Consider the following 23,281-nt stretch of genomic DNA (forward strand, 5'->3'; position numbering starts at 1 on the left):
CCAGAATGTATTTGACAAAGTCCCCCATGAGAGACTCCTCAGAAAATTTGAAAAGTCATGAGATAGGAGATAGTGTCCTATTCTGGATAGGTAACTGGTTGAAAGACTGGAAACTGAGAGTAGGACTAGATGGTCAGGTTTCCAAATGGAGAAAGGTTATTAGAAAAGAACCACGGGGATTGGTATTGGGACCTGTGCTGTTTTAATATATTCATATATGATCTGGAAAAAGGAATGACTAGTGAAGAGATCAAATTTGAAGATGACAAAATTATTCGAAGTTGTTAAAACAGCATATTGCGTGGAACTGCAGAAGGATCCTCTGAGACTAGGAGACTGGGGCATCTGAATGACAAATTTAATGTGGAAAAGTGCAAAGTGATGCACATGCGAAAAAAATAATCCCAGCTACAGGAAAACAATGTTGGGTTCTGTATTAGGAGTCACCACCCAAGGAGTCCTTGTACACAATAAACTGAAATCCTTAGCTCATCATTTGGCAGTGATCAAAAAAAGCAAATAGAATGTTAGGAATGATCCGAAAAGCAGTGGAGAATAAAACGGAAAATATCCTATTGCCTCATTTGATTCTTCGTGTGAATGCACCTTGAAAATTGTGTGCAGTTCTCGTCACCCCATCTCAGACTAGAGAAGATGCAGAGGAAGGCTTACAATCTAACGGGCAGATTTTAAAACCTGTGCAAACAAATCTATGCCCGATGTTATAAAATCCAGGGTCGGCGTGCGCAAGGGGGCAGCCTCGGACAGAACTCTTCAAAAACTACACCTGCCTGAGGCAGGCGTAACTTGCACGTGCTGGCGCGCCATCCCCCGGCACAGGCTGCTGTGCTGGAGGACTCGGGACCGCCCCCCCCGGGACTTATGCTCGCAGGGGCAACTTGGGGCAGCTTTTCGTGGGTTACGCGTGGTGAAGACCAGAACTGTGAAGAACTTCAAAGGGGCGTGGGATAAACACTGTGGATCCATAAAGTCTAGAGGACGTGAATGAAGAGTGGGTGGCTCACGGGAATGACGGCTACTACGTGTTTATGTTTATTGAATAAACATACACACGATTAATGCGACTTCAACATTGCTCTAAGCTTCAATGGCAAGAGGAAATGTGGAAAAAGATTTGCATTCACAAAAAGCGGGGAGTAACTTGCTTGTTACGGCGGTTACTACCCCAAACCAAATAAGCCTGATACTTCACTTTCAGTGCATAACCAGCATAGCTTTCTGCTTCAACGGCAGGGGAGAAAGTCTGATACTTCGTGCATATCCAGCATAGCTCTTTGCTTCAACGGCAGGGTGAATGAAGAAAAGTGGATCTATATACAGACAACAACCAACAAGGACTGAATCACATAGTCTAGGTAAACAAATAAGCATGGGTGTAGCTTGCTTATTGCGGCGGTTACTACTCCTAACTAATTAAGCTAGATATTTCACTTAGATGCAGCGCCAACACTGCTCTTTGTATTAATGGTGGGGGTGGAAGGAAAATAGAACCAAAGGGTTACTAAGAGCCAAGAGTAACAGATAAGTATGAGAAAAAAAAAAAGTGCGTTCCCTGTACGTACCCGGATCAGTCCAGGACAGCTGGGTTTTGCCTCCCCACCAGCAGATGGAGACAGAAGAAGACTTTGCGGACTCTGTCCTATACCCCTGAGGTGCCACCTAGTGTCTGCCACTATTCTTCTGTCTCCAGCAGATGGTGGAGGTGCAAAGCCTAGTGTCTCTCGGTGGTACTAAGTTAGGGATTTGGATTTTTGGATATTCTTAGCTTAGTGCCGCTGTTTTTTCTTCTGGTTAGGGATCTTGGTAGGGTTCCTTTAAATTTAGAAAAAAAAAAAAGAGCGGCTCCTTTTGAACCATTGCGTCGGGTGACATTGAAGGATCTGACCTTGAAGACGGTTTTTCTGGTGGCGGTTTCTTCCGCTAGACGGGTGTCCGAGCTTCAGGCCTTGTCGTACAGGGAGCACTTCTTGCGGATTTCCGAGGTGGGAGTCTCCCTGAGAACCGTTCCCTCTTTTCTCCCGATGGTGGTGTCCTCTTTTCATGTGAACCAGTTGGTGGAGCTTCCTTCCTTTGCGGGGGTGGATTCTTCTTCTCCAGAGGCAAAGGAGTTGCTAAAGTTGGACGTGAAGAGGGCTCTGTTACGCTATTTAGAGGTAACGAATGGTTTTCGCCTTTCGGACCACCTCTTCGTGCTGTGGAGTGGGCCCAGAAAAGGGCCGAAGGCATCTAAGTCAACAATTGCCCGATGGTTGAAGGAGGCGATTTCCTCTGCTTACCTGGTTCAGTGTCATCCACTTCCTTCTGGACTTAAGGCTCATTCTACTCGTTCGCAGTTGACGTCTTGGGCGGAGTGTCAGCAGGTGTCGCCACAGGAAATTTGTAGGGCGGCCACCTGGCAGTCTCTGGTTCCGTGCTCCGAGCGGGACTCTCTCAGTCCCACCCTAGTTAAGATAGCTTTGGTACATCCCAGCTGTCCTGGACTGATCCGGGTACGTACAGGGAAAGGAAAATTGGTTCTTACCTGCTAATTTTCGTTCCTGTAGTACCACGGATCAGTCCAGATGCCCGCCCAGGAAGACGATGGAGAGTCCGCTCGGCTGATGGCTGGTCATTCTCTATGCAAGTTTTATTATCTGCATTTTTGTCGTGTTTCGGGTTCAATACGGTTTATGTAGTGTTTTCATATCCTCTGCTTGGTGAGAGAGGTGTTTCTATGTTTCATAGTTATGGTTTTTTGTATCTGGTTTTTCTGCTTGGGTACTGAATCATACTGGCAGACACTAGGTGGCACCTCGGGGGTATAGGACAGAGTCCGCAAAGTCGTCTTCTGTATCCATCTGCTGGTGGGGAGGCAAAACCCAGCTGTCCTGGACTGATCCGTGGTACTACAGGAACGAAAATTAGCAGGTAAGAACCAATTTTCCTTTTTGGTCGTCTTCTGCCGTCATTTCTGTGTTTCTATAAAATCTGCCCCTAAGTTTGTACCTGAGGCAATGGAAGGTAAAGTGACTTGCCCAAGGTCAAGGAGCGACAGCAGGACTCAAACCCTGCTCTCCTGGTTCGTAGCCCACTGCTCTTACCACTAGGCTACTCCTCCACTCCAAATAAATAAAGATAAAGAGGATGGAACAGGCTACACAAGTTAGGGCTCTTCAGCTTGAAAAAGAGACAGCTAAGAGGGGACATGATAGAAGTTTATAATATCATGAGTGGGGTGGAACAGGTAAATTAGATGGTTATTTACTCTTTCAGAAAATATTTAAAAAAAAAAAGAGGACTCTCCATGAAATTAGTAACCAACATATTGGAAACATCATAGAAAGCACTTTTTCACTCAGCACACAATCAAGTTGTTGAATTTGTTGCTAGAAGATGTGGTCAAGGCAACTAGTATAGTGGGGTTTAAAAGAGGTTTGGACAGGTTCCTGAAGGACAAGTCAATAAAACATTAGCCAAGCAGACTAAAGAAATCTATTGCTATCCCTGGGAGAAAATAACAGGAAATCAACCCTAGCCTCCCACCCCCTCATCACATTTTGTCACAAATCTCCAGATCCTCTTTCAACTTAGCACCCCCCCGTACCCCAACACCCCATCTGAGCGTCCTAACCTCTTTAGTCTTTCCTCATAGGGGAGCTGTTCCATTCCCCTTATCATTTTGGTTGCCGTTCTCTGTACCTTCTCCATCGCAATTATATCTTTTTTGAGATGCGACGACCAGAATTGTACACAGCACTCAAGGTGTGGTCTCACCATGGAGCGATACAGAAGAAATAGGCTACCAAGTGGTGGTCAGAGGTTCATAACTGTTTCCCTAGCATTGGCCAAAAAGGTGATTTTGACCTGTTGGCATAATGCTTAGAATCCTGTCCTTCAGAGTATGGAAACAGGTGATGCATCATAATGCATTGTTGGAAATGCTGTGGAAAAAAAGATTTCACTGGCAAAATCTACAAACTGGTTGTATCTTCAGGGATATTTTTTATTATAGGAAAAAAGTAATAAACTAGACTTTTAACTGACTGTTCTACTTGGGATTTACCATTAGATCTGAGATATCTGCTTCTAATATTGTGAGTATGTAATATGATTGCTTTATGGAAGGGATGAGTGTGGTGTGGGTGTACAAATGGGGGATGGGGAACCAAACAAGGGAAAAGGGAGAGAAAATGGTTAAAATAAAAGATGGGTTGCAGTATTATACTATAATGAAACCTTTTGAGTCTCTACTATGTTTGTTTTATCTCATGTTAATAAAAATTGTCAAAAAAAAAGAATGGAGATATATATAGATATAGATATATATATCTATATCTCCATACAATAACTTTTCAAAATACAATAACTTTTCAAAACTAAATGTCATGCTATTGAAGGGGTTGTTATTATGTTACCAACCCCAGTAATTACAAATAGACATGTTCCTTTCAAGAATTTCCCCAATCTGTTAACAGAACAGCTGAAACATTGAGTACTAAATCTAACCCATATGAAATGTAATTGTATTATATCTGTCCATAAAAGGGAACATATAATAAACCATTAAAATTAGGAGTGAAAGGAATACCTTTATTTTCATACAAGCCATAATTTACTAGTGAAAAAGTAACATAATTATTATATTCAAGCATTAAAGCTGTACTTTAAACCTCATACTAAAGAATATCATTCTACAAGGACAAGCAGGACGGCAATATTAGATGGAACCAGGCACAGAGCTTTTACTTCAGTTTCTAGAACTTTGAATATGCCCCACTAGGCATGTGCAGCGTGCTATACTTCCACACGTTCATGCAGGGGCCCCTTCAGTTTCTGCTTTTCTGTGGAGCCCATTGTTCGAAGATCTTTGCTCTACTGTTGTCCTTGGGTCCTCTGGTATCTCCTTCCTTACAGAAATTTGTCACGAGGCTCTGTAGCTTTTCTTCCCTTCTTAGTCTCTTAGGTAGGTTGTTTGGTCAATTTTGTAAGTTTCTGTCTCTTCTGTATTTGTGCAATGCACTAAATGCATATCTTGATGACAATGCATATCTTGATGACAATGCATATCTTGATGACAATGCATATCTTGATGACAATGCACTAAAATGGCATTGTCATCAAGATATTGGTTTCGCTATGCTGGTTTTTCATTTGGTTCCCGAATGGAGAAGTTGACCAGCAGCTTCCAACGCTACCCCTTGTTTGACAGCATCATATCTATCATAGATACTCATGATAGATATGTGCTAAGCCTGGGGGCCAGCAATGATGTCTAGGGATGTCAACTTTGTGCAACCATAACCCCTAGAAGCCATCTGTCCCAGCTAGAGCTTATGAAAAGGGACATCAGGAACTGTATGGTCCTGTCCATCGGAATGGGTATCAGTTGACATGGATGGAATCAGGAGCTGCATTGGACATTGGTAGTATATTGGCATCGAGAGGGAATTGGACCCATTCGACATCGAGCATCAGGAAGGACCAGGGGGGTAGAAAGTCATCTATCTCCTCCCACCTGAAGAAGGCAAAGGGTTCAGCCTCTTCGGTTCCAGCATTGATGAATTTTGATGCCATGCATTAAGCAAAGGATGAGAAGCATCTGTTTCAGTCTCTGTTGGTGAATAATGCCAGGAATAGGGACATTCTGGCTGCGGCCATGAAACCCCTGCAGCATTCCCTTTTATATTAGAAGGCAGAAGTGATATACTGTGTTCAGAAGGCTCCCAGATTCAAAAAACAGCTACTGTACCAACCTGAGGTAGTCTAATCTGCTCTCTAGAGAACCGAAAGGACCAGGACCCATTCCTTGGTGCCCCCAGGGAAGAATTTTAGAACCTTGGACACTTTGGAGGGGAAGTTTTCTAGGGAACTAAGCTTAATGCCTGCATAGTATCCTGTCAGCTCTTTTATGGGTCAGTGTATGTGGGACGTTCTGAAGCAGCTTCCTCAGAAGCAGCATGATGATTTCTAGTTCCTTCTGGATAGTGGGATGAACTGTGGGGAAACACATGGTCAGGTCGACCTTTGATACTTTCGAGATGGCATTAAGATTCTCTGCTGTGAGGAGTAGTGCCCTACCTCTGACTGGACATCCAGGAAAGACTTGCTAATATGCCATGTACTTGAGAGAATCTCTTCAGAGATAAAGTTAAAGAAGTAGTGGCCCAGATAAAAGAATACTGCAATGCTTCAGCAGCTCTTTAAAGCTACTCCAGACCCACCCTCCTCATCTAGGAAGTACCCTACCTTGGGATCAAGGCAACATTTCTGTCAGCTGAAGATGTGTTTTCTTCTGTACCCTTGGTCCTGACAGCAGCAGGATCCTTATTTCTCACTAGGGCAACAGATGGCCCCCAGGCCACAAGAAGCACCCCAGCCAAAACCAGGGACAGGGCTTTGACTGGATTGCAGAACGCATAACCCAGATCCTGGTACCCATGCCAGAGGACCTTCATGTCGGAGGCGGGCTGAGGTTTTACATTAACCATTAGCCCAATGTAACTTCAGATACTTGGATCCTCAGCATAATACGACAGGCATACAGATGTATTTCCAAATTGTCCAACAAATCTCGTTGGGGGAACTGCTACAAAAGGAGCTCTTTTCCTTCTTGGAGACCAACATGGTCAAGCCCATTCTACCAGGAGAAAAAGGGCAGAGATTTTGCTCCAAGTATTTCCTGATCCTAAAGAAAATTGGAGGACTCTAAGCTGTCCTAGACCTGAGAGCCTTGAACAGATTCCCCTTTCTTGAAAAAGGGGATTGACTATGCTCTCTTGATTTGAAAGATTCTTACACTCACACAGATATTTCCAGCACACAGAAGATATCTTAGTTTTGTAGAGGAGTATCGTCACTTTGGTCTAGAGTCAGCTCCCACGTGTTTTTGCAAAATATCTCTCCTTAATAGTGATATACCTACAGAAACTGAGGATGAACATGTTCCCCTACCTAGACAATTGGTTAAGCAGATGTCACAGAATCAATGTGCAGAATCATCCAGGTGTTGGAGTTAATAGGATTTATCATAAACTATCCCAAATCCCACTTGAGCTCATCTCAATTGGAGCTTATAGGAGCATAAGAACATAAATTGCCATGCTGGGTCAGACCAAGAGACCATCAAGCCCAGCACCCTGTTTCCAACAGAGGCCAAACTAGGCCACAAGAACCTGGCAAGTACCCAAACACTAAGAAGATCCCATGCTACTGATGCATTTAATAGCAGTGGCTATTCCCTAAGTAAACTTGATTAATAGCAGTTAATTGACTTCTCCTCCAAGAACTTATCCAAACCTTTTTTGAACCCAGCTACCCTAACTGCACTAACCACATCCTCTGGCAACAAATTCCAGAGTTTTATTGTGCGTTTAGTGAAAAATAATTTTCTCCGATTAGTCTTAAATGCGCTACTTGCTAACTTCATGGAATGCCCCCTAGTCCTTCTATTATCCAAAAGTGTAAATAACCAATTCACATCTACTCATTCAAGATCTCTCATGATCTTAAAGACCTCTATCATATCCCCCCTCAGCCGTCTCTTCTCCAAGCTGAACAGCTTTAACCTCTTCATCCTTTCCTCATAGGGGAACGGTTCCATCCCCTTCCAAGCAAGACAGTTTTGGATAGGCAGTTCTGCAAAGCTTATTTAATTAGTTCTTTCAACTTTTTCTTCCAAACCCTGGCTTAATGTATGAGTTAAAAATGATCTGCTGAAATGCAAAATAAGAGACCAATCATATGAAACCCTCAGCTTTGGAATCCCCACTTGTGTGGCTGACTTTATCATGTCTGTTCACGGAGAATGTTGTGTCTCACCTGTAACAGATGTTTCCTGTAGACAGCAAGATAGATCAACCACACAGTCTAGCTTGCCAGTAAGACTAAGGAGAAGGTTCATGCATGCTCAGAAAGACCATCTTGGTTTTTCTGAGCATGCATGAACCTTCCCATTCAGCCACCCAAGACTGTCTTTCTGAGCTCTGAGAGAGCTTTTTCCATCTCTGCACCCTCAGATGTCATCATCTAGTTGTGTGGCTGATATATAACCTGCTATCTAGATGGAGAACACCTGTAACAGGAGAGCAATATAGCTTTCTGTGTGCATAAAACATGATGAACATTATAAATCCATGTTTTCTGCACACAGATCCTGAGAACAGGGCTCCTGCACCACAGACTCCACGTTCAGCCTCGTAGATTTACACGAGTCCCAGAAATTTTACTCCCCTTTGACCAGGAGTTACATTTATAATGTTAAGCAGGGCCACATTTAAGATTATGGCACTCACAAGCAGAGGACCCGGGTGGTGGAGATTTTGTCCCCGAAATCAGAGAGCAGCAGAAGAAATCAGTTTTTGAGGGCCTTCGGAATTTGTCACCCAAGGCATGTGCCTGTGCTGCCTATTCCGAAATCCAGCCCTGGCGTTAAGGAAACGTGAATTATAAGCCTACACGCCACTGTGAATTGGGGAATAATAGCTAAAGCCTTGATTAACATGGAATTTGCACAGAGGCGTGTTAATTTGTATGCACTTTTATTCATGTTTATATGTACATTTTTTGTGTGCTAAACTCTTCATTAAATCGAAAATAAAATTTTATGCACAACTGAGCATACTTTATTATATCAGGGCTTCAAGTAGTTACAAAATCATGTTTTAATTTTGAAAACAGTACAATTTCAACAAACTGTAGACACCAAGAAGAGGAAATCTGACTACCTGTCAATTGCCCAGTTGTTTCTTGCTGTATGCCAAAATTTTTTTTATTAATGTCCCACTCTCTCCCTGTCCCCAATATCCTTGTTTCAGATTGCAAACACCATCTGTGTGAACCAGATATGAAATTAGTGTGGCCAAGCGCCAAACTCCTCCAGGCTGCAGCTGGCGCCTCTTACAGGGCGTGCTACAAAATCACCATAAACTTGCTTCCACTACTGCTGGAGCAGTATAACCAGCACATACAGGTGAGGGTGGTGGGTGTCTTTGTCTGCCTGAGGAGGGGGAGGCTATAGCGCGAGACATGTCTATGGCTGAGCTTGTGTGTTGCGCATCAGGATGATGGAGTTAGGGGGATTTGGCAGCAGGGTGGGGTGGAGAGAGAGACCTGGATTGGAGATCTGTGCTGTCACCTATGTCGTTTCACCCTTTCAGAGCAGTCAGCGAAGGACAATCCTGGAGATGCTTCTGGGTTTCCTGAAGCTGCAGGGGAAGTGGTTGCATGAAGAAGAAGGTAGGACTTTTAATTCAATTTCAGAGACTCTGTCCCCTAAATGATGAAATATCTGACTTCTGTTGTTTGAGCACAGAAAATCCAGCACGTGTAAAACAAGCCATGAGGTCACCTGCTTAGCCAATGGTTTGTTTTCTTACACTCCTAGGATAGTTCAGCTTCCCAGTTATTCCGTTAGATTGTGTAGAGGAGTCATCCTTTTTACTGGAGTAATGTAAGAAGAATCAAACAATTATGGCTTATGAGCACTTTCCAGAGTACGCCAAGCAGCTGTATCATTTTCTGTGGTCAGACTTTGATAACTTCCGTGGCTTTTCTGCAGATGTGCCACCAGTAGAAGCTGTTGGGTGTCTCAGTGAAGAAGTGACTGCATGTGTCAGCAGTTGACAGGAGTTTGAGGCTTTATTGATTTCTTTGAAGCAAATGTTTCATTCTTGCTTGTGTTTTCACTCATCCTTTGGTGTAATTGAAGTTCTCTGTTGGATTTGTGGCCACCTCTCTTTTTTCTTTTCTCTCACCCAGATGACAATGCGCTCACAGGTTTCAAAGATGCTCTCTGCAACGTGGTGTTCTCAGCCCTCACTGACCCAAGCATCCAGCTGCAGCTGGTGGGCATCAAGGCTTTGACGGTCCTGGGCTCACTACAAGGTCTTTATTCTTTATCTGTGCTGCGTTTGTAATGCTTGCTGGCTAAGGTTGAAGATGATTTTCTGTGATGCAGGAAAGAGCTTAACCTCCCCTCCTCCCTGTGATTTTCCAGTTCTTCTCTTTGACTTCCTCCAAGCTTTCCTAAATATTACCTGGCACCTTAGTTACCAGTTTTCAGGTCCCTTCTGCTGCCTGAGACAGTTTTGAAGGATAAATTCCATCTTTCCTTTATCGACTCCATTGCATTTACATTATGAAAAAATACAAATCATAAACCCAAGTTATAAAAATTGTCCAAAAATAGTATTTTGATGGAAAATGATATTGCTAATCCAACTATTAAATCCCTCCATAAATCATAATCTTTTATTTAAACTTAATACCCGATCACGTTGTTAAATTATGACCATCATTTTAGGCACTACCAGCTTCATGGCTTTTACTTTGCCTTGTGTAAATATATCAATCTGATGTTTTTCAAAAAATGTTTTTTATATTGAAAATAAAATTTCACTTATCTGACAAGATGATGAATCAATGAAAAACTTGAAAACTTCTTATAGTGGCAGCTATACTCCTAGGTAGTGCCTGTATGCTGGTCATAATTTAACAACATGATCAGGTATTGACTAAAATAAATGATTATGATGTATGGAGGGATTTAATGGTTAGATGTAAATTTTGATAGATTTTTTTTAAATGCAAAAAAATTACACAATCAAAATAAGAACGAACATAATAAAGCTCAGAAATTACAAGCAATGTATTTTGTTAATTGATTCTCATTTCATCAGGAGCCAATTTAAAATGACTTTTCTTTTTCATGATTTAACTGAATAAAGAATTCTTTGGAGGTAAAACAAACTTCCATCTTAAGAGTCCTAAGACAACAAGATGAATTGTCGTCCCCTCCAGTCCTTTGCACAGAAGATGCAAATCTACCAAGGCTGACAGTGTCCCTTACTATTCTTGTATCATTCATGTAGCTGAACTTCCCATAATGCTTTGTGTCCTGACTCCATGTTAGTTAGGCTAAGCTAGGGAAATGGACCATTCTTGCATTTTTCTGAGGAGGTGGAGGATGAAAAGGAGGAATTTTAGCAGAAAAGCTTCAAGTAAACCATGTCTTTTCTGTTTTCAGGGCTGTTGTCAGCCTCAGACATGGAACTGGTGGTTGACCACTTAAATAGGCTCATCGTGGAGAAGGGTGCACAGAATCAGTAGGTATTCATAAGGGCCTGGGGATCTTTTCCACACGGGTGGAGAGGGGAGAACCTGGAATTTACACTAATCAGCAGACATACTTGCCTGTGTCGCATGTGTCACTATGACTTGATTTTCAGTGTGCTGTTCTTTAAAGTCTCTTTGGTTGCTGTCTCAGACACCTTTCACAGGATGGGCAATTCACGTTTCTGTTTTCCTCATGTCTGTTGACAGTTTGGAAGCCATGGAAGCTTCTGGATCTTTGGCCAGAATTTACCCATCTGCCTTTGCCAGCGGGATGGTGCCAGTCCTCGCTGAAAAGTTACAGACAGGTGCGTCCTTCACACAGAGCCCTACCACATCATTCCAGAGGCTATGATAGTCCTAATCAACAGTCACTGTAACAATAAACCACAGCTACAATGTTAAATTAACAGAATGAGAACTCAGATTTACAAGCAAGAGAATAACGAACACAAGCAATTATTTATCTAAAAACAGCGTGCTGGTAATTAAGTACAGCAAAGCTGGGCTCAGCATGTGTTTCCTGTCTGTTTTTACACCACTGTTACTCATCCTGAGTTTTGGGGTCCACATGTGAAGCTTCACACAACTGAGTGGTGGTGGTGGGGTTTCTAAAGCTGATAATAAACTGGAGTTCATGCTTAGCCTAAAAGGAACTAATGGCGGAATGTGGCTGTTTGAGATGTGGCTTGCTAACGTGGCTCACAGGGAGGACGAAGAGGAGCCTTCAACATTTTGGCACTGTTGACTATATGAAGATCATAGTGAAAACTTGCTGGCCCCAAACATCCATACCTTCATCTCCTCCCTACCCTGTCTTGTGCTGAAAGAGCTTTGTAAATAAGTTTAGTGGAGAGGCAAAAGACCTATCCAAATTTCAAATAAATAAATAATCAACCTTATTTTGGAACTGGAATAGCAGAAATTGGAGGGGAGCTAAGTTGCTACCAGCTGTGCCAAGCCGCACCTCTTTCCTAGTCATAGTATGTGATCCTGTAGTACCGTTGCATTGTCTCCAGGCTTCATCTTGGCCAGAGGTGTCTGTATTTTTTTTTTTAGTACAAATAAACTTTGTTTCTGCTGGTGGCTCTCAGAGCTGACTTGTTGGCTTTACTTGTAGACTCGGTGGAGCCGAGCCAGGAGAGGATCCTCTCCCAGTCCCGGAATTCCCTGAGGCAGCGCTGTCTCAGGGCTCTGTCTGCTGTTTCCATGCACCCTTCTCTAGTGAGGGAGACAGTACCTCTCCTATTGCGCTACCTGCGACACATGCAGAAAGGTGAGTGAGCGAGGGGCCCAGGCAGAAGTATGCATTAACTATGCCTTTAAAAGAAGGCAGGACCTGCTGTCTGCTCTGCAGTATGAGGAGCATGCACACAGATTTCCTAGCAGAGCCATTTAATTTTAAAATTCCTGAGTCTTGTGCAGGTAAATCCTATGCACAGTTCAGTGACATATATTGTAGCAATTTTCAAAAGCCCAGCTACATGGGTAAAGTGCACCTACTGGTGTAAAACCTATTTTTAAGCATGTAAATGCTTTTGAAAATCAGGCTCTTCCTGTTTGTACCCTAGATCTGTCCAGACAAGTGGGTTTTGCATCCCTACCAGCAGATAAAGGCAGTCCCTCCGTATTTCTCCGTCTCCAGCAGATGGTAGAGGTGCAAACCTGCAGTTAAGAAAAAAGAAAGAAAGAAGGGACAGAAGAAGAGAAATTAGAAGACGCTCCCTGTGGTGTTAGATTCCTTCGTGGGCCATCCCTCAGGTTGAGCTGATCGGGAGGGTGGGGGGGGGGGGGGTTGGTAATCCCTGATCAGGTTTAGACTGCAGCAGAGCCGGGGGTCCTGGTTACCTCTTATCCCCTGAAGGCTCCTTCTTAGAGGTGTTGCCAGGAGAAGGGAAATATTCCTTTTTTTGCTTGAATTTCTTCCTTTGCTGTGGCTGCTGTTTGTTACTTTTATTTTCTTTAAAAAAAAAAAACATTTTTCTTTCAGCAGCAGTTGCTCGGGCTGTTTCTGGTTTGATCATTGGGGCAGGCCTGGGCAGGGGAAGGGAGCAGTGTAGGTCCTCTGTTCATGGCTTTGGGCTGCTCGGGGAGCCGGAGGCTGCACTGGGCAGTGCTTTTCGCCCCCCATCCTGCACGCCGAAATCACGCAGCCTCTGTTCCTCCTCAGGAAGCTCGGCCATGGGGCAACAAGATGGTGCCGACAGCGGTTTCCCAGCGCGGAAAAGCTTGTCGGGCTGGTGTCCTGGCTTGGGGGACAGCTGAATGCAGCAGCGCTATGCCGCAATTAGTTTCTGGAGGGAAGCGGCTCTCTAGGGGAGGGGGGAACAAGGCAGGTAGGAAAGCCACAGGTTCTCAAGGCCTTGTCAGCGTCGATACTGGGAGCCTAACCAACCTGCCAGGCAGGAGAAGGGTTACAGCTCGGAAGGTGACAGATTCCCAGGAGCCCAAGGACTCCCCTCCCCCGTTATCTCCAGCAATCCCGTCGGGTGGGGTGGGGGGGAGAAGATGCGGGCTCTGGGCCGGACAGGGGAGAGGATGACATGGAGTATTCCTCAGAATTTGTCTTGCTTATACATAAAGCCTTTTTAACCAGGAAAAGCACTGGCTATAAAAGGGCATTTCTGTCAGCCATCTGGTCCTGCTGCAAAGAGGCAGAGGGGCTCCTTGGCCAGGGGTTCAGGGGACCTCCTTCTCCGGCTGGGCCTGGACCATCCTGAGGGGCCTAGCGGCTCGGATAATTCAGACCTGGATGACCCGGAAAGTGGTCTTTGGAGCTAGTCCAAGGGTGAATAAGGATGATCCAGCAGATCTCACAGTCGATGTCTATCAGGACGGCTGTTCTGGAAGAGGTCCCGATAACGGAGGGAGATGATTCGCCTTTTCCGTAAGGAAGAGTTGAGGCTCCTTATTTCCCATGTTCAGAAGGAGCTGGGTATTAAGGTGGTCCAGGAGGAGTTGAGCAATGAAGGGGTGGATGCGGTGTTGATTGGACCTCGGGGCCCATCGAAAGCCTTTCCTCTCCTTAAAAGGCTCAAGAAGCTGGTGAACCAGGAATGAGACTTCCCGGAGGCGAGCCCCTACGTGGCTAGAGGCATAGCAAAGTTGTATGCGCTCATGGAGGATGTCCTGCCACTGCTGGTATTGCTGAAGGTGCATGCTTTGGTCTCGGCGGTCACTAACAAAATGACCATTCTGGTTGCAGGTTTGGCAGCAAGCCTGCGAGCAGCGATCTATGGAAATCTGATGCAGAGGGCCTGTTTACGCTGGGTCCAGAAGTCTCAGGAGAAATCTTCAGCAGGCCCTGGTGTTAATAGCCAGCCAACACAGGTGGAGGCCGGGACTGGATATGAGGCTGACGTGCTTTGTGACTTGAGCTGGACTTCAGCCAGGAATATGGTTGTGACATTTGCTGTGGTTGTGGAATTGGTCAATTGATATGTGGTCCAAGTCTCAGCTCTGTAATCTTCCCTTTAAAGGAAGGAAACAGTTGATGAAGATTTTGGCAGAGTCTAAAGGGAATAAACTGCCATAGGATAAGATGACAGTCAGGGTTATGCTCCCCTGCCAGCAGATGGAGACTGAGTCAAATTTCAAAGCTTGACATCACCCCAATACACCCCTGCAGTGACCTCAGCCCTTTAGTATTTCTCCATCTCCAGCAGATGGTGGATGTATCTCTCCCTGTGGGGGTGGCTGTACTTTTTGGAAGGAGAAATTCTACATTTAAATTGAAGAAAAGAATTGAGCCCTACTCTCCTGTAGTGATAGCTAAAGGTCCTTCCTCCAGCTGAGAATTCCTGAGGCAATTTCTGAGATCCCTCAGAGGTGTGCTTTGGTCCTTTAGCTGGTTCCCAGCATGGATTTTGCTATTTTAAGCAGCTGAAAAGCAGGGCCAAAGCCCTCTCCCCCTGCAGATAGAGACCATTTCTATACTCAGCCAGTAAGCGCTAAGCCCAGATTAAAAAAAAAAAAAAAAAGAGAGAGATGATTTACCTCACAATTCAGACATTTGTAGGGGTTTTGGTAAGACTTCCTCCGGTCTCCTAGCTCTGCATGCCGAATCGGCATCATTCCCAATCTCGTTAGGGTAAGGGGAAGTGGGCTTCCGAGCGCGTTGAGCAGCCCCCAGTGGGCTGTAGGCTGTGGCGGCGCCATCTTGTCCGCGTCTTTGAGCATGCCGAATTGCTCTCCATAGAACACCGGAACGCGCTGTGAATATAACATTGCACGTGTTTGTAAGCGCACGGCCTATTAAGTGCACAATACAGGTAAAGCCAGGTGCACGGGCTGCGCGTGCGTCTTGCCACATTCCGACTAGATGCCTGAAGTCTTTTGAAGAGAATACTAAAGGGCTGATGTCGTTGCAGGGAAGCATAACCCATTGGTCCTGAGTCCATCTGTGTACACTAAGGAAAATGAAATTATCAGCTAAGTAATTTCTCCAGGCTTTTCCACCTCACTCCAAGTTTCAGGAGGTGCAGTGGTTTTCATCCCAATAATGGTTCTGCACTGTCTTTGTGGCAGAACCAGGGGTCTGGTAGGCAGCAGTCCTTTCGAGGCATCTGTAGGCTTCCCTGAGAGGACTCCGACCAGGGGGCTGGAGGCAGTAAGGCTTCACAATGAAGCCAGGCTGATCCACTCTCTCGATGGTGGTGGAAGGCTGCTATCACAGTTTTACGAAGAGTGAACCAGGATTACCTCAGACCAATGGGTCCTAGAGGTAATAAGGGATGGCTATGCTTTAGAATGTTTTCGTCCCATCACAGAAGCTTTCGTGTTGTGTCATTGCAGTGTCTGAGGCAAACAAGCGATGATTTGGGACATGTCGCCTTCAGCTGCTGGCATGATTGTACCGGTGGTGGCCAGGGAGCATGGTCGTGGGAGGGTCTCTATTTTACCATGTTGTGCCAAAAAAGGAAGGAACCTTTTGTCCCATCCTCGATCTGCAAAAGGTGAAATGTGATGCTGCGAGTTCCCTGTTTTCCGTATGGAAATGTTGCGGACAGTAATAGCTTTTCGTCGTATGGAGTTTTTTGGGCATCGCTGGACTTGACGGAAGCCTATCTACACATTCCCATTCAGGAAGAACATCAAAGTTTCTTCATGGTATGGTTCTGGGGTAACTTTTTCCAGTTTCGGGTCCTCCCGTTCGGTTTGATAACTGCACCTCGCATGTTGACAAAAGTGATGGTGGCAGCAATTCTCCGCGGGGAGAGGATCCTAGTTCATACTTATCTGGACAGCTAGCTTATCTGAAGGAAATCGGAGGAGGTATGCCAGCAGTCTGTGTGCACAGTGATGGATATGTTGCAGTTCTTGAACTGGGTAGTGAATTTGGTGAAGAATCACCTGAGCCCCACCCAGATGATGGAATACTTGGGGGCGAAGTTCGATACTCAGCTCAGCAGAGTATTTCTCAGCTCGGTAGAGCGTTTTGGAAGTCACAATCCCAGGTGGTGCAGATTTTGCGGATGCATGTGCCCAGGACTTGGAATTATCTTCAGGTCTGGGTTCAGTGGCATCTATGTTGAATTTGGTGCTAAGGGCTTTTGCCCTCATGCGTTTTCTAAAGGTGGTGTTGCTGTCATGCTGAAATCTGTTGTTGGAAGAGTTTCATCAGCCTTTACTGCTGCAGGGTACTTCCAGATCCAGTCTCTTGTGGTGGCTGTGTCAGCCCAGTTTGGAAAAAGGGATGGGCCTGGAGGTTTTGGACTGGGTTATATAGATTACGGATGCCAACCTCAAGGATTGAAGGGCGATCTGCCAAGAACAAATGGCACAAGGACTGTGGTTGCCAATGGAAGCATCTTGGTCTATCAATCGCTTGGAAATGAGAGCAGCATGCAGGGCATTGGTGGAATTCCTTCCACAAGTCCGAGGCCAAATGGTCAGAGTGTTTTCAGACAATGTGACAACAGTGGCTTATATCCATCGGCAAGAGGAAACTAAGAGCCGTGAGGTTGCCCAAAGAGCCCAGGACCTTTTTGCCTGGGTGGAGCGATGTTTACAGGGGATAGCAGATTCACATGTTGCGGAAGCGGACAATCTACAAGCGAACATGTACTATCTCATCAGGCAACAGCTGTCAAAGAAGACCTTCAGCCTTATCCAATCTCGTTGGAGTAGTCCCCATCTGGATCTGATGGCATCAAGGAGCAACACCAAGGCAGCAAGTTTCTTCAGCCACAGACGATAGGTTTCAGCCGAGGGTGTAGATGCTCAGGTTCTTCCATGGCCGACAAGGATCCTGCTATATGTGTTCCCTCCATGATCATTAATAGGTTGAGTTTTTAGGTGAATTGAGGCATCCAGGTGGTACTGGTGGTGCTGGAAAGGCTGCATTGTCCATGGTTCACAAATCTGGTTCAGTGCACAATTGATGGGTCCCTAAGATTGGCTCAGTTGCAGGAGCTATTAAGGCAAGATCCTATTTTCTCAGATTGGGTGGATCACTTTTATCTTGCGACTTGACTTGACTTTTGAGTGCAGGCGCTTGTGACAAGAAGGATAATCTGAGCCTGTGATTTTCAAGGGCTTAGTTTACAATTCCTTGCGGATTCAGGGAGTTTGAGTTATACTCCAGGGAAAAGGTTGTTGGCCTCAAATCCAGATGTGAGGGTTTTGAAGGGGGTCTGGCATCTGTGGCTGCTGGTGCATAGATTGGGTCCAGCGTGGAGTTTAAAATTGGTCTTGCGGGTGCTTTGTGTGCCTCTATTTTGAGCCATTGAAGGTGTCATTAAAAGAGCTTGCGCTGAAAGTGGTATTTTTGGTGGTGATTAGTTCATTCAGAAGGATCTTGGAGCTGCAGACTTTGTCGTGTAGGGAACCATTTCTGAAGATTTCGGACGAAAGGGTGTCTTTGCATATGGTACCCTCATTCCTATCTAAGGCGGTAGCTTGGTTTCACCTAAATCAGATTGGAAATCCTACCTTCCCAAATTGGTTTGAGTCGCTGGAGGCAAAAGTCAAACAGTTTTTGGCAGTTGGATCATTTATTTGTATTGGAGGTGCCAGAAATAGATGCAAGGTCTCCAAGGGCACAGTAATGCATTGGCTGAAGGAAGCTATTGTTTCGGCCTAACTTTGTAAGGGGGGATTTCCAGAACATTTGCATGCACACTCTACTAGAGCGCAGGCAGCGTCATGGGCCAAGTGTCAGTGTTGCCGCAGGAGATTTGTAGAGCGGTGACAAGGTCTTCTCTTCGCACTTTATCTTGCCATTACTGTTTAGATGTTCAGCCTACCTTTGATGAAAGTATGTTGAGAGGGGGGGGTCTTTTGCGGGCCTGCCCAGTGTAGGGGTGCTTTGGTACATCCCACTTGTCTGGACTGATCTGGGGTATGAACAGGAAAGGAAAATTGGTTCTTACCTGCTAATTTTCTTTCCTAAAGTACCATAGATCAGTCCAGAGCCCAGCCTCTTAATGCTCTCAAGACCATTATGGCAAATCCGTGTTCTGGTATGCTTACTGGGAAGAACTGTCAGAATGTATATATACAGAACCTAAAGAAGTTTGCCAGGTTGTGGTTAGCCCCTTGGGTTGATTTGTGGTATTTGTTTGGGAGGCTCCAACCTTTGGGTTTGTCATTTTCCCTCATTTAGGAGGTTGTAGAGGAATTGTTACTCTCTAGTTGGCTTGGGTATAGGTCAATACTGAGGGACTGCAGGTAGCACTCTGGTTAAGTAGCAGCGCCTCAAAGCTTTTAGTTTTCTGCCTCCATCTGCTGGTAGGGATGTATAAACCCACTTGTCTGGTCTGACCAGTGGTACTTCAGGAACGAAAATTAGCAGGTAAGAACCAATTTTCTTTTAGTGAATTGGGTCCTAAGTTAGATTCCTGTTTTCAGTCAGGGGCCTAAATTTAGGACTGTAATTCATTTGCCTAGATTTGGGATGGCGGTGCTGAAAATCAGTATTAAGTGTCTAACTCTCTTCCCCACCCACTTTTAATAGCTGGTCACTTTTTAGGCTCCTATGTACTCAACCCTAGTCAGCTTTCAACAGGGCCAATTTAGGCTCCCAACTCAGTTAAGCACCTAAACCCTGTGAAAAATTACCTCTCTGTGCCTAGTTAAGCAAGGAAGTGGAACATGGGGTGTCACTTTCAGTGGAGGTTCTAGTTGGCTTAGCACTAATCTTTATTCTTTGGAGCAGTGAGCTGCCTTTTGATGCATTTTATTTTAAGGAAATGTTTTTCTCTCTTTCAAAGGTAGTACCTTTATGTGTGCTGGGGATATGATCTCCGTTTTCCAGAGCCTTCACCTCCTGGCAGTGCAGTGTCAACAGGATACAGAGAGCTTATGGTATTACCATCAAACTGTCGTGCCCTGTCTGCTGGCTTTAGCTATCCAAGCTGCATTGCAAGGTATGGTAGACCTTTGTATTCTTAATCCTCTATTCATTCATGCAGAAGCTGGCACTGTGGATTAAATTGAAGTCCAGCGATGTCATGGAGTGCTCACAAGTTTTCATGCTCCCATTAAAGCAGTTCTCTGGTTTATTCATTGAGTTTTCACATTGCAGTTTAGTTCTGTGGATTCCTTGCTCTGCTTCTGTATACTCATGGTCTCACTAATCAGTCGCTGTTACAGAAGGAAAGAGCAAGTTTGCTTACCGTAAACGGTATTTTCCGTAGATAGCAGATGAATTAGGCAGGCTATCTGGGAACCACCTCCGTGCCTCTAGATGGCAGAGCTCTCAAAGATCACTGAGCTTTGTCAGTGAGGTGCGCCTGCGTGCATCTTCCCGCGAGCCCTGAATCTCCTCAGTCTGTATCCAAACAAGACGAGATGCAATACAGGTAACTGTCTGGGGCGGTGGGAGGGTCAGCATGGCTAATTCATCTGCTATCTACAGAAAACACAGTTTACGGTAAGCAAACTTTTCCCGTAGACAAGAAGCATAAATTAGCCATGCTGTCTGGGAGTCCCCAGCTAAAGTATTGAGCGCACATTGTGCTAATCATATGTCCATGATGCAGCGAAGTAATGAGCTCAAGACAGATGAAAGATTTGGACATTTCTTATGTTTTATTTATTAATTTATAAAGTTCTTATATACCGTCATTCAGACTGGCCATCACAATGGGTTTCCAAGCCTAAAATATAAGTAAAACGTGTTGTCTGCGTAGCAATCAAGTAGTGCCTGACGTGAGAATTGTCTTTCCCATACGTGGGTCATTCGCAGTTTGCTTGTCTAAACAGTAGTGGGATGTGTACGTATGTAATGAGGACCATGTGGCCACTTTGCAAATGTCCAGAAGAGGCACTTCATGGAGATGAGCTATTGACGTAGCCATAGCTCGGACCTGGTATGCCTTGGGGGTGGCGGACAGGGTTTCCAAGTGCTTTTGATAGCAGAATTGAATGCAGTTTGAGATCCAGGACGAGAGTGTCCCTTGGAGACTGGAAGTCCTGGGACGTTTGGTTTAAAGGAGACAAAGAGCTGGGGTGCTCTGTGGTCAGAATGAGTGCAGCGTTTATAGTAGGCGAGTGCTCGTTTACAATCTAGCATGTGGAGTCCGCGTTTGCCCTCCTTGGCATGAGGCTTTGGGTAAAAAGTCAGAGGGCGATGGATTGGTCGCTGTGGAAAGCAGATACACTTTCGGGAGATCAGTGGGATGCGTACGCAGCGTAACCTTGTCATGATAAAACTACAGGTAGGACGGATAGTGTACTAGGGCTTGTAGCTCGCTGACTCGCCTTGTGGAGGTGAGGGCGACCAAGAAGAGACTTTCCAAGAGAGGAACCTGGGATGACAAGTGTCCAATGGTTCGAAGGGTGGTAGCATTAATTGCTCTAACACTACGTTTATATCCCATGGGACTGGAGGTTTCCGGACCTGGGGCAGGAGACATAGAACACCCTTCATGAATCTGGAGACAAGTGGGTGACAAGAGATTGGTGCCTCATTGAGAGGAGAGTGGTAGGCAGCTATGGCACTGAGGTGAACTCGAACCGAAGCTGTGGCCAGTCCTGACCCTTAGAGCAGATGGAGGTAGTCCAGGAAATGTTCCAGTGGGCAGATGAACAGGTCTATGCCATTATTCGAGCACCAGGAGGCATAGCGTGCCCACTTCTGCTGATAGCTGAGTCTTGTAGAGGGTTTCCTGGATGAGACTAGAATATCCTGAAGCTGAGGAGAAAGGTTTAAGTGATGGAATACCGGCCTTTCAATCTCCACGCAGTGAAATTCAGAGATGAGTATAGCGGATGAAGCAGAGAGCCCCCTTCTTGGGTAAGGAGGCGTGAACTGTTGCCCAGGAGGATCATTTGGGATACCGATAACTGAACTAGGTAGGCATACCATGGTTGCCGGGCCCATGCTGGAGCGATTGGAATCAGGTCCGCATTGTCCGCGATGCGCTTCTGGACTGTGCGGGAGATAAGAGGTATCTGAGGGAAAGCGTAGAGAAGACCCTCCATCCAGTCTGAGGAATGCGTCTTCTGCTAGCCGGTGGTAACTGAGATACACTGAGCAAAAGACCTCAACCTTTCTGTTCTGTTGCAAAGAGGTCGATTCGAGGAAGACTCTATGTGTGAAATATGTAATTTGCCACTTCCTGATGAAGCTCCCACTTGTGGGGGTGAAATATCCTGCTCAGTCTGTCTGCTCTGGAGTTAAGAACATAAGAAATTGCCATGCTGGGTCAGACCAAGATTCCATCAAGCCCAGCATCCTGTTTACAACAGAGGCCAAACCAGGCCACAAGAACATGGCAATTACCCAAACACCAAAAAAATCCCATGCTATTGATGCAATTAATAGCAGTGGATATTCCTAAGTAAACTTGATAAATAGCAGTTAATGGATTCCAAGAACTTATCCAAACCTTTTTTGAACCCAGCTACACTAACTGCACTAACCACATCCTCTGGCAACAAATTCCAGAGCTTAATTGTGCTTTGAGTGAAAAATAATTTTCTCCGATTAGTCTTAAATGTGCTACTTGCTAACTTCATGGAATGCTCCCTCATTCTTCTATTATCCAAAAGTGTAAATAACAGATTCACATCTACTCATTAAAGACCTCTCATGATCTTAAAGACCTCTATTATATTCCCCCTCAGCCGCTGTTGATCCAGGCAGGTAAGTGGCTTGAAGGGAGATGGACCTGCTCTCCTCCCATTCCAGGATCTTGACAGCTTCTCTGCAAAGGTTCCAGGAACCTGACTCCCCTACTTTGTTGATGTAGAACATGGCGACTTGATTGTCCGTATGGACCATGACCATCTTTCCGTGGAGGGTATGCTCGAAGGCCCGAAGAGCATTCTGAATGGCCTGGAGTTCCAGGAGGTTTATTTGTTGTGACCGTTCCCAGGTTTACCACAGGCCCTGAGTCTGTAGGTGGGTGAGATGGGTACCCCACCCCTTAGTGGAAGCATCCATGGTGAGGACAGTGTGATGCAGAGGGGGCCGGAGAGGCGAGCCTGACGAGAGCGTCGATGGTGTCAGCCACCAGTTCAAATCCCTTTTTATATTGGAAGTGATGGTGACATGAGTGGAAAGAGGATTGAGGAACTGACTCCATTGATACTTCAGGCCCCATTGTAAACGTCTCGTATGCAGTAGAGTGTGAGGTACTACATAGACCGAGGCAGCCATGTGACCAAGAATGGTGAGGAGGTGGTGGTCGCTTGGAGGCGACAAGCAAGTATTGTCAGGGCAAGCGATATGAGCCCCGATGAAATGTAAGATCTGGGTGGGTTGAAGATTTGATTTCTTGTAGTTGACGAGTAGGCCTAGATTGTCCAGGCAAGATATCGTCTGGAGGAGGTTGGTTCGTAGGGCGGACTGGTTGGGGGCCACCAGCAGCCAGTCATCCAGGTAGGGAAATATCTGGATCCCCTGTCGCAGGAGGTGAGCCACCACTACCGCTAGGCAATTGGTGAAAACCCTGGGGGCGGAAGAGAGGTCAAATGGGAGAACCTTAAACTAGAAATGGCAGTCATTGGCCATGAAACACAGGTATCGCCAGGACGAAGGATGCATTGGCATATGAGCATACGCATCCTTCAGATCCAGTGAGCACATCCAATCTCTGGGGCAAAGGAAGGGTAGAATGGAATTGAGGGATGTCATCTTGAATTTTTCTCTCTTTAGGTATCTGTTGAGAGAGTGCAGGTGCAGGATGGGCCAGAGGCCACCCGATTTCTTGAGAATGAGAAA

General features: G+C 45.4%; 1 protein-coding gene across 3 annotated transcripts in view; it reads left to right on the forward strand.

Moving 5' to 3' along the window:
- Window positions 1–23,281, forward strand: part of MMS19 (MMS19 homolog, cytosolic iron-sulfur assembly component) — a 171,968-nt gene that overhangs the window by 101,926 nt on the left and 46,761 nt on the right. For 2 of the 3 annotated variants that reach the window (XM_029610159.1, XM_029610162.1), the window contains 7 exons: window positions 8,814–8,968; window positions 9,156–9,234; window positions 9,757–9,882; window positions 11,024–11,102; window positions 11,320–11,417; window positions 12,230–12,385; window positions 19,323–19,478. In XM_029610159.1, coding sequence (XP_029466019.1) covers window positions 8,814–8,968; window positions 9,156–9,234; window positions 9,757–9,882; window positions 11,024–11,102; window positions 11,320–11,417; window positions 12,230–12,385; window positions 19,323–19,478 — 849 coding nt within the window. The remainder of the gene's footprint in view (window positions 1–8,813; window positions 8,969–9,155; window positions 9,235–9,756; window positions 9,883–11,023; window positions 11,103–11,319; window positions 11,418–12,229; window positions 12,386–19,322; window positions 19,479–23,281) is intronic. The other variant, XM_029610161.1, reaches the window with a different exon arrangement.

The sequence above is a fragment of the Rhinatrema bivittatum genome, chromosome 7 (genome assembly GCF_901001135.1).
Source record: "Rhinatrema bivittatum chromosome 7, aRhiBiv1.1, whole genome shotgun sequence".
NCBI lineage: Eukaryota > Metazoa > Chordata > Amphibia > Gymnophiona > Rhinatrematidae > Rhinatrema > Rhinatrema bivittatum.